The sequence below is a fragment of the Alosa alosa genome, chromosome 3, assembly GCF_017589495.1.
Source record: "Alosa alosa isolate M-15738 ecotype Scorff River chromosome 3, AALO_Geno_1.1, whole genome shotgun sequence".
Taxonomy (NCBI): Eukaryota; Metazoa; Chordata; class Actinopteri; order Clupeiformes; family Clupeidae; genus Alosa; species Alosa alosa.
In genome coordinates this window covers 7,314,296-7,328,653 of record NC_063191.1, presented here as the reverse complement: position 1 = coordinate 7,328,653, position 14,358 = coordinate 7,314,296, and the positions used below count along the sequence as shown (strand labels likewise).

At 40.7% G+C, this 14,358-nt stretch overlaps 1 protein-coding gene across 1 annotated transcript in view; it reads left to right on the top strand.

Moving 5' to 3' along the window:
• LOC125292680 (nectin-1-like) overlaps window positions 1–14,358 on the top strand; it is a 49,518-nt gene that overhangs the window by 33,027 nt on the left and 2,133 nt on the right. Inside the window, exons 9-10 of the mRNA XM_048240085.1 lie at window positions 13,122–13,197; window positions 13,545–13,572. Of these exons, the coding sequence (XP_048096042.1) occupies window positions 13,122–13,197; window positions 13,545–13,572 (104 nt within the window). The remainder of the gene's footprint in view (window positions 1–13,121; window positions 13,198–13,544; window positions 13,573–14,358) is intronic.

Sequence of the window (14,358 nt, the reverse complement as noted above, 5' to 3'; positions counted from 1 at the left end):
CTTGGCCAGACGGACTTTCAGAGCAAATCTCGAATTTGCGGGAAGTACCTCTGGGTTTTTCCCAGGCTAAAATATAGCTAATCCTGCCAAGTTTCCCTTTAATTGTTAACTTCGGGGAACTATTTGAGGCTTCCATGAGCCGCCATTGTTGGAAAAAAATGGAATATTAGCATCAATGGAGTTGTCGCAACTCTCTATCTATAAGGCTCTGCCTAAACCTAACCCTAATCCTAACCCTGACTCGTTATAAAACCGAATATCACTTAATAACAGAAGCGTTATGTCACGTTATGACACGTTCATGCAGGGGCGCAGCTACCCAGGGGTATGTAACAACAATAGTGCCCCCCCCCCCAAAAAAAAAAAAACACAAACACAAAAAAACTAAAGTAAAACAAACAAAAGGCCAATGATTTACACTCAGTGTGCTGCCAATTTGATGTTTAACTTGATGAAGTATTGATAAATGGTGCATTGTCACTTTAAGAGACTCTAAACGGTTCTCATAACGTCCTTTTGCCAGCTGTTGCTCACAAAGGATAAGGCTGATCCAACTCTAGCCTTGTTTGTTTGCGCCACATTGACAACACAATATTAAGTTATTACAAGGAGCCTTCATTGTTAGGATATGGAAACATGTAATGAGTTGTTGCTAGCGTGAGAGTTCTGTTTGCAGTTTGCCATTAAAAGTGCAGTATGAGCAACCTAGCTACCTGAATGGAATAGCCTAGCAAACGCTGAATGCTTAGCAAACGCTAGTTAGTCTGTTAACAGACGTCACACTTTAAATTCTGTTGCCTTTCACCCAGGGCCAGCGGAAGGCAATCCTGCCCCCTGGGCGAAATAGGAATATGTCGCCCCCATATTCATGGACTGTGTGTCACTTTCGACTATGTGCTATCTTCGCAGAAGCCCCTGGCCGCAGCGTGCAAATCGGGGCTGGTCTCAATGTATGGATGAGCTCAACGTTTCTACCTAGGCTACTTTCCAGCGCTACTGGACCGCACAGAAAAAATAAATAGGCTTACAATTTGCAGGACAATTGCGACCATGGCCTCACGGAAAAACGGTAGCCTACAATTAAGCAATTAGGCTTAGTAACATAAGCATATTCTTATTACAGGTTACAGAAATCGGACTACCTATTGAATAGGTGTGCATTTAAATGTGACGTTAGGAACGCACTTCACGTATCGCTGTCTCGTGATAGGACGGCCTTATTGCGCAGAAACGAGCGAATTGATGGTGATATCAGAGAATGTCTAATAAGGGGAGAACTGCCACTCTCAGGAAACTTCCGGTTTCTGGTTGCAGTTCCTTTTCTGGTTCCACATGAGGGTGCTCACGAATAAGTGCAGAATGAATGGAGGTCTATGGAGCTGTGCCCCTCAAATCCACTTTTCTTGGGATATAATTTTATTTTTTGCCCAGAAATTTGAATGTTGCATGCGAAAGAGGGGGCAGAGAAAATACACACCGCTGAGTATTATATTTTTTGAGTCACTTATTTGTTCTAAAAAGCCTTTCAAATGCGTCAATGACGTCATTCATTAGCAGAAAGCTAGTGTGTTGTGGGCAACAATGACCCAACCTGTAAGAAATCGAAAGGACGTAAGTACTCGTTCATTCAACTTTTGACCTATAATCCATATTGAGCTTGCAGAAACCACAATCAAATCTTCGATTTTTCAACGACAACCAGGTGAAAGAGACACATTTAGCCGTCTAGCTCCATAGACCCCCATTGTTTTTGCACTTATTCGTGATAGCCCCTAGCGGAACTACTACAGATTGCAGGTACAATGGAGTTAATAGGGAGTGATCCGGCTCTCCGTAAACGGGCTCTGGTGGTATTCAGATTTGACCTTAACACACCTTTAGGCTATATTGTTGCCCCCTCTGCTACGTTCCACTGCTAGCAACCTGGCGAATCAGGCTGAAGATCAGCACCCTCATATGTGGGAGAAAAGTTTTTCAATCTGTGCACTTTTCTGCATTCTGCAGCACTAGGCTTTGAATGTCTCATTCATGACTGTTATTTAACCGATATCACTGAAAATGAATGTCGATACTGTCAAATAAAGTGTAACCAAATAAGATATCTTTCACCATTGACAACCTTTTATAATATTTTCGAAGATAGGTCCCATGGTGGCAAACAGAAGGGGCGTGACTTTGGCTCTATAGAGCTGCATAGTCCCGCCCACAGCCAAAATGTGGTTAGGTTAGGATGTAAGATTCCCATTCATTTGTCCCATTGACGTTTGGAAAAATCCGTATCTAAAGAGTTTTACAGCATGTCTTAGGCTAACCAGCTACGGCATAACTCATAAGCATACAACATATCATTTTGAGTGAAAAAACGAAGAGAAAATCCAAAAAAAATCAAAGGAACTACTCATCCCATAAACCACCGCGCCTCACTGAATAATATACAGTAGGCAAAATCGGCGCGATTTATTTTGCCATTTAAAACATTTCCAACCGGCGACAGCACGCAAACCCTTTCCTCCAAACAGTGATTTTTTATATAGTGAATGTGCAGTTGATAGCAGTTATTTCAGGAGTAATCGTGTAAATAATAGTGTTTTGATATTGAATTTTATATTTATCATCGTGTATTTTATATCGTGTGTGTGTGAAAGCGGTTAACGTTAACATTAGCAACATGGTGCAGTGCTTCCTACCTGACTGTCATCCTATGCTGTCATCACTGCTCAGTCGGGCTGATGCATGGACCGGTGCATGGTCTGCTCTTGGACCACCATATTCAGTTTATTAATTTGCTGTGAATTATTACACAAAATGTTCATTAAATGCACAAAGAAGTATTCCTAGGTTAATGATTGATATGAATCATACAGTAACGTTATGAAGGCTACAGTAGCCTAGCTAATGTTAACTAGCAGCATTAACGTTACCAACCTCCCTGCTTAACTCACCACAACTTTGTAGGTCTTGTCCCTCATGCTGGCCCTTACAAAACCCACAAGCTGACTCTCGGACACACAACAGTCAATAATGTGACCCGATTTAAAGTGGCTTTCACCCCTTTGGACACTGACTAAAACATAATATATTTCATACCTGTGTTGCAGCATGTAGGCTAATGTTAGCTGCATTATGTAATGACATACAATGTCGGAAATGCTAAAGGTTAGCCTGTCGGCTACCTGAAAAGTTTGAGTGTTTAAACTAACATTTACAGTGGTCTATTTGATAGTGTATTGGCCCTGACTAAGTTCGTGTGATGTATAAACCACAATCCTTGTTGATACAAGTATCAATATTCGTATATAAGTTTTTAATCACATTAAGAATTTCGCCATAGGCAGTAAAATACTCCGCCATCTTTGTCAATAATTTTATTTTCACTGAGAAAACTATTTAAACTATGACCAGAGCCATTCTCTGCTATGACCATAACGGCCTTTCCACCAATCAGAGGCATCACTGTGGGATTGTGGAATTGTTCAGGATTGTGGGTAATGAAGTACTTATCAAAGAGATCGTGAATAAAAGGCATTTATCTCAAAACAAGGTTAGTGCCCCATGAACTCTTGACGTCTATATGAGCATATACAATCGCTTAGTACAGCCGTAGCTGGTTTTAAGTCTACCACGTGTAGTTAAGTTTTTATGGCTTATACCGCAATTGTCAATGGAGAAATTGCATTGAATTTTTACTTCCAGCATCGGCTGTGGGCGGGACTGTGCAGCTCTAATGGGAGGGAAAGTAATCTCATCACCCGCTACTGGTTGGTTCCTAGAGTTTAGCAGAGTTGATGGGATTTTGGGTAAAGTCACGTGACTTCTAGTTGTAGTCCGTTTATGAAATGAAAGGAGCAATTTCGTTTTTTTTAAAAGAAGGCAAAATAGAGTCTGACATTTTCACAGTTAGTTAGAATGTGCCCTGTAGGGATAGTCCAGATTAGAAAGTTTTTTTATTTTTTATTTTTTTAAAGACAGCAGCAGCCTCATATCAGTCATCATTGCTTTGGTTTCTGAACGCCCCATATTGCCAGTTTAGAAGCACCTGTTGTTTAAAGTCATTAGCATTCAGGTAGCAATAATGATGTCTGCCTATTTGCTTCATCTTTTACACATCTTAATGGTTCAAACTTCACTCCATCAAATAGACTCGTTATAGCCTAGGCTACATGTCTATTTTTTCACATGCAAAAATGCAACATAGCTGTCTAATATGATTGTCATTCAAGGGTTCTCCCATGTCCACAAAGGAACTCTGGATCTCATTCATAGTGACCATTGGGTCCTTGGTTACCTGTCTGACCAAGGCCCTTCGTCCCGGATTACTCAGTTTGTCTGAGCAACCAGATCTAGGAAGATTGTTGGTTGTTCCAAACTTTTCCATTTGCGAATGATGGACGCTACCATGCTCTTGGACACTTTCAATGCTGCAGAAAGTCTTATATCCTTCCCCAGATCTGTGTCTTGACCAGTGACGGACTGGCAGCGTGTCAAATAGGCCGGTCAGAACACTGGTGAACATAGCATTTTATCGGCCTTATGTCAGTGTGGTGCAGGATTATATAACATCCAGCATCCAGCTGTAGGCAGGCCCTGTAAAGGTGTTCGGTCAGCGGTTCCCAAACTTTTTTCCCCGCGGACCACCTACATCTACATCCTGACTCGGCTCGCGTACCCCCACCATCCAACACATAAAAAAGTAACTAATTCTATTGACGCATTCCAAGCATCGTTGTTTAATTAGCCGCACTACATAATAACATAATCAAAATGTGCAACTGGTCTATGAGCTCTCACGTTAAAAAAAACAGTGTGGAGAACCACATTAGAATGGTTAGGTAGCATCTCACTGCAAACCACGCACTGTGGCTGTGGGCAGTCAGTCTCCCAATCCACGCGAAGCCGGGGGGCTGTATGCCCCATCATACTTTTCGTTTTCTTCACAGTCAGTCTTTTCTGTCTCTCCCTTCTTTTTTTATCCCCCTCGCGCTCCATCTCCACCTTCATTAGTCTGCCCCCATCCCATCGCTACCTGTGTCCTGCTCTGTTTCTCTCTGGCGTCCTCTTCGATAAACTTTAATTAGGCCTTTTGGACAGTGTCCCTGTTTTAGCCAGTTTTCCATGTTTACGCCCAGCCTTCTACCTAGCCTATACTTCCATCGAAACTAACGCGCCAGATATTCTGGCTGCCCTGCAGGAAATCACATGTAGCCTATTGTGTGTAGCATATTTTTAATGAAAACATACCCTATTATAGAGTTTACAAATGATTTCCTTTTAATTTCACGTTTCCATATCATTATAACCCGATTCAAAATTATGTATTATTATGACCGCCCGGCTGCCGGGGTCATATAGGTTTAGTCAGATTTTTTTTTTTTCTTTTTTTTTCTTCTTTTCTTTTTTAAGATGCCCAAATTTCCGTCAATGATTCCCGGACACTGACAGACCGGGGTACACGAAACTTGGTGGACATGTAACCCCACATGGATAGCATGGAACCATCGTTTTCGTTTTGATCTGTAGCCCCCCGCTGAATTGGACCCCGAAAGGAGGGTAGGGCAGACACAGTTTTCTGTGAATATCTCAAAACCGTGGGGTTTAGGAGGGACAATTTTTTTTTTATGTTGATCTCAAGGGGCCATGTCAACCCATTCCATAACCACTCATTTCATGTATAGCCACCTAGTTAAACACAAAAAAGTAAAAAAATGAGGTGGTGTAATTGAAGGTATCTGTGACCTAACATAGTCAAACTGCACGAAATTGGAAGTGTATGATCATTATGACACCCTCTGTATGCAACGCCAAGTTTTGTGGAATTCCGTTCATGGGGGGCCACACAATAAATTAATTTATGTTACTATACACCAACTGGCCTGTAGGTGGCGGAGACATTTTTCTGTGAATATCTCGAGAACCGTAGCCTAGGGAGGTCCATCTTTTTTATGTATGTTGGTCTTAAGGGGCATGTCAACCCATCCCATTACCAATTTATTTCATGTATATAGCCACCTAGTTAAAAATTAAAAAAGAAAAAAATTAGGTGTTTTCACCACAATATCTCTGGCTGACATGGTCAAAACTGCACACCGAAATTGAAAGTGTAGGATCATTAGGACACCCTCAGAATGCATGCCAAGTTTTGTGAACTTTCGTTCATGGGGGGCCTTACAATAAAATAATTTATGTGTACATTTAGTGGCATTACACCAACAAGGATTCGACACTGAAAGACCGGGTACAAAAACTTGCGGGCATGTACCCCACATGGATAGCATGGAACCGTCATTTTTCGTTTTCATCTGCAGCCCCCCTGACTGGACCCGAAAGGAGGGTAGGGCAGACACAGTTCTCTGTGAATCTTTTATGGTATGTTGGTCTCAAGGGCCCACATCAACCTGGCTCATAATCACTCATTTGTGATTTGCCCCGTAAAAAATGAAAATCAGTAGGGATTAAAAAGCCAAAATAAATATTCATCATCATCATCATGGCTGCATTTTTCAGTATTGGCCGAAGTAGTCGTTTGTCCACTAGATGGCATGACGTTGCAGTGAGGCGTAATTTTGTTGGAAGTTAAAAGTGGGTTGGAAAAACAATGGGCCTTCATACAAGGACTGTAATTTACCAGGACTGTAATTAACATCTAATAAGGATAGGGGCGATGTTCACATGAAGTGTAATTCCCATTTTCTTCTTGAAGCCGAAATAAATCTGAGGATGTTTATCGGACATGCTTGGTTTTTTTACTGCGGTAATACGTTAATCTTGTAATATCAATAAGGACCTAGGTAATGTTACCGTTAGCGTTGGTTGAGTGATGGAGGCATTTTGATTTATTGCATTTGTAGAAAACTATAAATGCGGTTATACCAAACAAATGTATAGCAGCACTGTTTGTATCTTTCGACTGTCATTTATTGCCGCGTGCTACAAAATCATTCTGTGCAATGGAAGATTTACCAACGTTACACCGGTCTGATACAGTTTTGCCTATACATGCGTGAGACTGAGGCCAGCCTGTTTATTTTGTTTTAAGTCGTGCAGGGGTGTGAGGGGAATCGATGTGCTTTGATTACAGCTTGGTAGTTGTAGTCTGTGAAATTAAAAAGCACGTGTGTGTGAAGTATCAAACAATGACACCTTCATTTCATTATGGCTGCTTTAGCAAAACACCTTAAGCTACTGTCTAGTGGGTCCCATTTAGAAGTGGCTACTTCATTCGGCAGCTCCTTGACTCATGGAGCTGCGTGAATGTTGTTACAACTTTTAATACGATGATATGACAGTTTAAGTCCGGCTTTGATACTGTAAGCAAAGCCATTGGTTTCAAAGGAGATTTTATTTGTGTATTAGCCAGCATAGCCTATTGACAATTTATGTTGTCAATAGGCCTACCTTATAATCCTACCTGTAGCTTAGGGAAGCTAACAGCTTTCTATTAGGATCTAGTTTGTTAGTTACCGTTTGTCATAACTCCCTGATGCATTTTGCATTTAGAATAGCCAGGCGTGTATATCTCAATCGAAAAATTAAACAATATCGGTGCCTATGGACTAGGCTGGGTGAACCCAGCCTGATCTGTCATTATTTATTTTTTGATTTCTTAAAAGATTGAGCTTGGTCTGATGAAAGCCAGACTAGCCATGGACCTCAGTTAAACAATGCAAGGGAACATGAATCAGCCTATATTTGCACTAACAATAACGGACAAAGCTCTTCAACTTTGGCCCGTTAAAATGTGTATGAACAGTCTAGCGGCGCATTTCATCAAAGGCCCATTTGGACATGTCAGTTATTTGCACCACTGGTTGGATGTAAAACAGCATTTTAGTTTCAGACTAGGCTACTGTTACTTAATTTGTGCATTAACAATAGCGTTTCAGACTACTGTTACTTAATTTGTCGTTGACAATAAAGTATTACATGAACTAAAGATGACTAAAATCTTATGTAGAAGAAGAAACATTTACAAAAAATCCATCCATCCAAAAATGACCTTTGTTTTTTGATAGCTGTTGAAAACGGCATGGAACTGACAAGAGATGTTTTTTGTTTAAAAATACATAAAAATAAATAAATAAATAACATTATGCTGATACCTTTTGCTTTTCCCAAATACAATGTAGCCTACAGGTGTAAGTGACCTTTCATCAATCCAGTTGCAATGGATGAACTGTGATGAACTGCCCTACTTGTGATTGTTTAGAGATTTTAAAGGTTTTATAACAATTCTGCATCTTCTTTGGCTATTCTACAATCTATTCACCTTTTCAGCACCAATAGGGTACTTTCTGTGCAGCCGCACACACACACTCAGGCATGCCAAACAAGCATACACAAAAGTTTCAAGAGTGGGGGATGGAGTAAAATATGGAGACAAATTGAAGTGTGATTTATTTTCGCGGAACAGATGTACAGGACTGAGCGGCGGTCATATTTTGTACCGCTATGCGGTACATCTAGTTTAGGAATTAATTAGAGTATTAATTAATTAATCATTTTTAACTCCTTTCCGCCATTGCCCTTTTCATCTCGCGTAGCCCCTAGTGGCAGCTCGCGTACCACCGGTGGTACACATACCACAGTTTGGGAATCCCTGTGTTAGGTGGTTTCTAAGCTAAAAAAGTTTTTGTCACATACAGCAAACATCTCACCATGCCTGTCCCCTGAATACACTGTAAAAAACGCAGTCTCTGTGGACAGCCTAGGCACCAAAAACGGCAACAAAAACAGCCTAGTCCAATCTGGACCAGCCTGGACCATAAAACATGACATTGTTCCAGCCAATCACCGACAAGACGGGCGTTCAGGAGAGTTTCAGTTGCACGGAAGGGAGGGGGAGAGAGGGGCAAGCTAGCTCTCTGTGTTGTTTGTACGTCAACAGAAGTGACGTTATCCAACATCGGTTAGAGCACCTTTAATTTACACACAGGCCCTAGCCTTCTTACTCATCTCCCAAAGTTATCCATCAGAATTTTTAGCTGGATTTGGTAGCCCAATATAACTAGTAACTCTTTAATACTACTGCTACTGGAGGCTGACTGCTACTTATACCATTTGCCTATCCTTTACATCCCGGTCATGGTGTGTCCTACCCTTTGCAGCTATGTAGGCTAACTCATTGTGTTTTAATTATGACCGCCCGGCAGCCTGGCGGGCGGTCATATAGGTTTAGTCAGATTTAATTTTTTCTTTTCTTTTTTTCTTTTTAGCATGCCCAAATTTCCGTCAATGAGTCCCAGGACACTGAAAGACCGGGGTATTACCACGAAACTTGGTGGGCATGTAACCCCATGGATAGCATGGAACCATCGTTTTTCGTTTTGATCTGTAGCCCCCCAGCTGGGTGGACCCCGAAAGGAGGTAGGGCAGACACAGTTTTTCTGTGAATATCTCGAAAACCGTAGGGTTTAGGAGGACCATTTTTTTTTGTATGTTGATCTCAAGGGGCCATGTCAACCCATTCCATAACCACTCATTTCATGTATAAGCCACCTAGTTAAACACAAAAAAAGTAAAAATGAGGTGTTGTAATTGAAGGTATCTGTGACCTAACATAGTCAAAACTGCACGAAATTGGAAGTGTATGATCATTATGACACCCTCTGTATGCACACCAAGTTTTGTGGAATTCCGTTCATGGGGGCCACACAATAAATTAATTTATGTTACTATACACCAACTGGCCTGTAGGTGGCGGAGACATTTTCTGTGAATATCTCAAGAACCGTGGGGCCTAGGAGGTCCATCTTTTTGTATGTTGGTCTTAAGGGGGCATGTCAACCCATCCCATTACCACTTATTTCATGTATAAGCCACCCTAGTTAAAAATTAAAAAGCAAAACATTTGGTGTTTTCATCACAATATCTCTGGCTGACAAGGTCAAAACTGCCGCGAAATTAAAAGTGTAGGATCATTATGACACCCTCGAATGCATGCCAAGTTTTGTGTACTTTTCGTTCATGGGGGGCCTTACAATAAAATAATTTATGTGTACATATAGTGACCGTTACACCAACAAGGATTCGGGACACTGAAAAGACCGGGGTACCGCGAAACTTGGTGGGCATGTACCCCCATGGATAGCATGGAACCCGTCATTTTTTTAGTTTGATCTGTAGCCCCCGCTGGACTGGACCCCGAAGGAGGGTAGGGCAGACACAGTTCTCTGTGAATATCTTGAGAACTGTAGGGCCTAGGATGACCATTTTTTTCCGTATGTTTGCCTCCAGGGGTCATGTTAACCCATTTCATGTGCACACATGTGCATAAACAGATACACACACACATACATTCACAGTAATGTCACAGGCACAAACACAAACGCACGCACACACACAGACACACACACACACACACACACACACACACATAGCGTAAACATAACACAAACAATCAAGAATTTCTCAGAATTATAAACAGGCAAGATGGAGGTGGGGTTGTATAAAATCTATGAACTAATCATGTTTTGGTACTTGTTGTCTAGCAGATACCAGTGAGAATTGAGTGTGGATAATGCAATTTAGTGAGACAGTTAGAATCATATAGGGAGGGAAAGTAATCTCATCGCCACCTAGTGGTTGCGTTCCTAGAGTTTAAGCCCAGTGGATGGGATTTTTTTTTAGAAAAATATATCTCGGTGCACATTGGGATCTTAATTTAATGCCTTCCATATGTTAGGCACTGGGGTCACCTCTATTGCTTCTAGTGGTCAGACCTTATTTTTAGGATCAGTTGAATTGTTTTGAGTTTTTGTCGTAACATGGTGATAACAAACTACAGTTGCGTGTGACGTCACATGTTTGGGTGCTTAATCTGTAACTGATCAATACGGCGATTTGCTTAACTGTCTTAACATGTTTTTGTAATAACAGAACGTGATGTAAACCGCGTGGTGATTACCTTTATGTCCGAATAACTGGTGTTGTGCTTCTACTCACATGAAGAGCTAGCAGTAAGTGTTAAGTGTCAATGCTAGCCAGGCTAATAAACAAACCATGCTACCGTGAGTAACGTCGAAGGGTAAAGTCACGTGACTTCTTTTGTAGTCCGTTTATTAAACAAAAGGAGCAATTTCGATCTTTTTAAATAAGGCAAAATAGGGTCTGACATTTTCACAGTTAGAAGAGTATTACTGTATAGACACTGAAAAATATTTTGGTGGATAACATAGCTGATTTGGCTTCAAAATATTTTTTAAAAAATTGGTCTATGGGACTTAACATTGGAGCTGCTCTTCGATAGGAACGCAACCGCTTGGGGCGCTGGTTTTCACTTTCCCTCCCTATAGGCCTTTCAGCGTGATTTCTTTTTGTGGAAAAAATGTGCTGGACTGGGCGGCGGTCATATTTTGTACCGCTCCGCGGTACATCTAGTTCTTATTGAGATTACCTCTGTTCCCTGTTGGAAAATACTCTTGCAGCAGTCTGTCTGTGTTAAAGTCTAACTCCAGCAGCCTTTTTCTGCATTAAAACATATCAAATGTTGATCAACCAATACAGAGTTTGTCCCGGTATACGCTATATACTGTAGCCCCAAATCACAAACAGTGGATTAGTGGTATCAGCTAGCAGGCTAACGGTATAAATTAGTTTTACTGGCGGCAGATATATCAGACCAGGCGCTATTAATGGTTACAACAATGGTACAATCAGATAGTAAATTGTTTATTTCTCATCTCCAATCTACAAATCTAAGCAAAATAATGTCACACAAATTACATTTCCACAGATTCACCAAAATAGTTTTTTCGGTTTCGAACTACACTTGCTGCTTCGCAAGATATCTTAAAGGAACACGGCACCCAATGTCAGTAGTAATATATGTTCTTACCTTAACTTTCAGGAGTTGAGTCATACTTCTTATATATATATATGCTAGCGGGCTCAGACGTAGGGTGGAAGATAGCAGTAATCAAAAACATCCATGTTTTTTTCCCTACTTAAATACAGTTACCGAGTAGTTGATAAAATGTGTAAGGTCACACAACATGAAGCGTGGCGATTTTCCAGCGAATAAACAGGAGAACTACAATGTGTGGCGCAATAGCACTTGGGAGTGCTTGACCTAAGCGTAGTAATATTAATTAACACCTAATTGTAGATCCTATCCACCACAGAGTTCAGCCGACCCCTCAGCCTCCCCTCCCCCTCCCCTCGAGGGCACACACACAGTCATTTCCGTAAATAGAGACAACCTGCCCTGCTGGCGTTGAGCTGACTTAGCAAAGTAGCAGGTAGTGGTAAAGTAGATTGTGAACAATCATGGTTATAACATGCATTGTGAAGGGTTGTGATAACAAGCAGAAGTATTATAGTGATTTCATGTTTTATTAGAATTCGGCAGCTGCAAGCGGTGGAAAGCATGGCTGGGATCTACAATTGGGTGTTAATTAATATTACTAAGCTAGGTGAAGTACTCCCAAGTGCTATTAAGCCACATTGTAGTTCTCCTGTTTATTAAGCTTGGAAAATAGCCGTTTCATGTTGTGTGACCTTACACATTTTTTTAACTACTCGTGCAACTGTATTTAAGTAGGAAAAACGTGGGTGTTTTTGATTACTGCTATCTTCCTCCCTCTATGGCTACGTCTGAGCCATGTAGCATAGCAACATGCTAACACATTAGCGCCCAGCGCACCAGGCGTTTGAGTGCGATTGCGACAAGGGAGAGGTATGACTCAACTTCGTGAGAGTTAAGGTAAGAACATATATTACTACTGACATTGGGTGGCGTGTTAAAGGCAGCAGTTTTTCCCATTTTGTACAGAGCCAATGATCAGGAGGTATTTTAGCCCATTTTCCCCACAGTTAGGCCATATTCTTTAGCTTTCTGGTGTTAATGGCTTTGTTGAGGTCATTCCATCTCTTAGTTAACGTCTGGTTAACCAGGTCCAATGACTTAACCAGGTCCATGCGTTTAGCTGTTACTCTGTTTTTTCTTGAACTTGTGCTCTTGGCTGAATGCCCTGGATGCTGGAAACACTCTAGTTAATACTAAATCATCTCTTTGTATGACAATACAAGTAATGACTGTTCTGTTCATTGTATTTGTTGTGACATGATGATAAAATGTAAAGACTATTGTAGACTGCATTTGTAATCAATGTATTTTCTCTTTGTAGGACATCGATATGTTCTTGTTGGTTTGCTTGTTTCGGTTGTGTCCCTTGCTGTGGGTAGTTATTTTTCATATTCCAGGTATTATTAATTTTCTATATGAATACATAACCTATTACAATTACTTTTTTGCGCACACCCACACACACATATATATATGTGGGTGCAAGGAGGAAAAACCATGATGTCAGTATTATTAATGTTTGGGGATGGTGAAAAACTGTGTCATGTTTCTGTTGAGTACATAAGATTATGGGCCTGACTAAAGGTTTGCATGTATAGAAACAACCATGTTTGTGGGGCAATAACCTGGAAATCTAAAAAAATAGCATCACTGGATTGTCTGTTATGCCCTTCATTTTTTCTTGCTTTCTCATCTGATAGAAATCTGAATCTTCTCATCTGAATAACTCTGTTCTTTTCAACAGGTCAGGTCAGGATCTACCTTGTGAACAGGTTGGCATTACATTTATGAAGCAAAATGCTGTCATGGTGTCGGGGGTGTCTCCTGTCTTTTCTGGTTGCTAATCACACTATTTTAACATGTTTTGAGATGTTTCTGTTGTGGTACTACCACCTTACAAGCCCCATGCTGAGCCATGCATATTTAGGTTATAATTCATATGCAATAACTTACTGAATAACTATGAATAAGGGGTAATTAGGAGCTTACATAGGAGAAATTCTTAATTAAGGGTCTAGTAAGGGTAGAATAAGGTCTTGCAGAATAAGTATTAATCAGTGACTTATAATGACTAACAAATGGCTAGTATGCTACTAATATACATGTCAGTAAGCAGCTAATTAATGGTGAATATGTGTGTCCATAGGATGTTCCTTCGATAGTGAAGTAAATGTATAGGATCTCCAGTCTACTCTGAGTTTACATACTGTAAACAAGAGGATTACTTGAAGGGGTATAAAAGCTGAAAAACAACAGGTTACAAAAGCTCATTTCATGAACTAATGCTCAAAGCCGCAGTCCGGATTGCATTAAAGCTGCACATCTTAAGTATTCTTTCACTTTGTCAAAATTCTTCTGAGTTTGAATCAGTTAATCAGAATTCGACATCAGATGGTCTCCCAGAGCTCACCAGTGAATTCCTTTTTTGGGGAATGTACCTAACAAGGCCACTCCAAAAGTTCCTGCTAGCTGTCTGATGGATGGATTTATTTATAGCCTAATGGCCTCCATTTGGAATGAACTACAGATCTTTTATCTGTTTAACTTTCGATAGAATG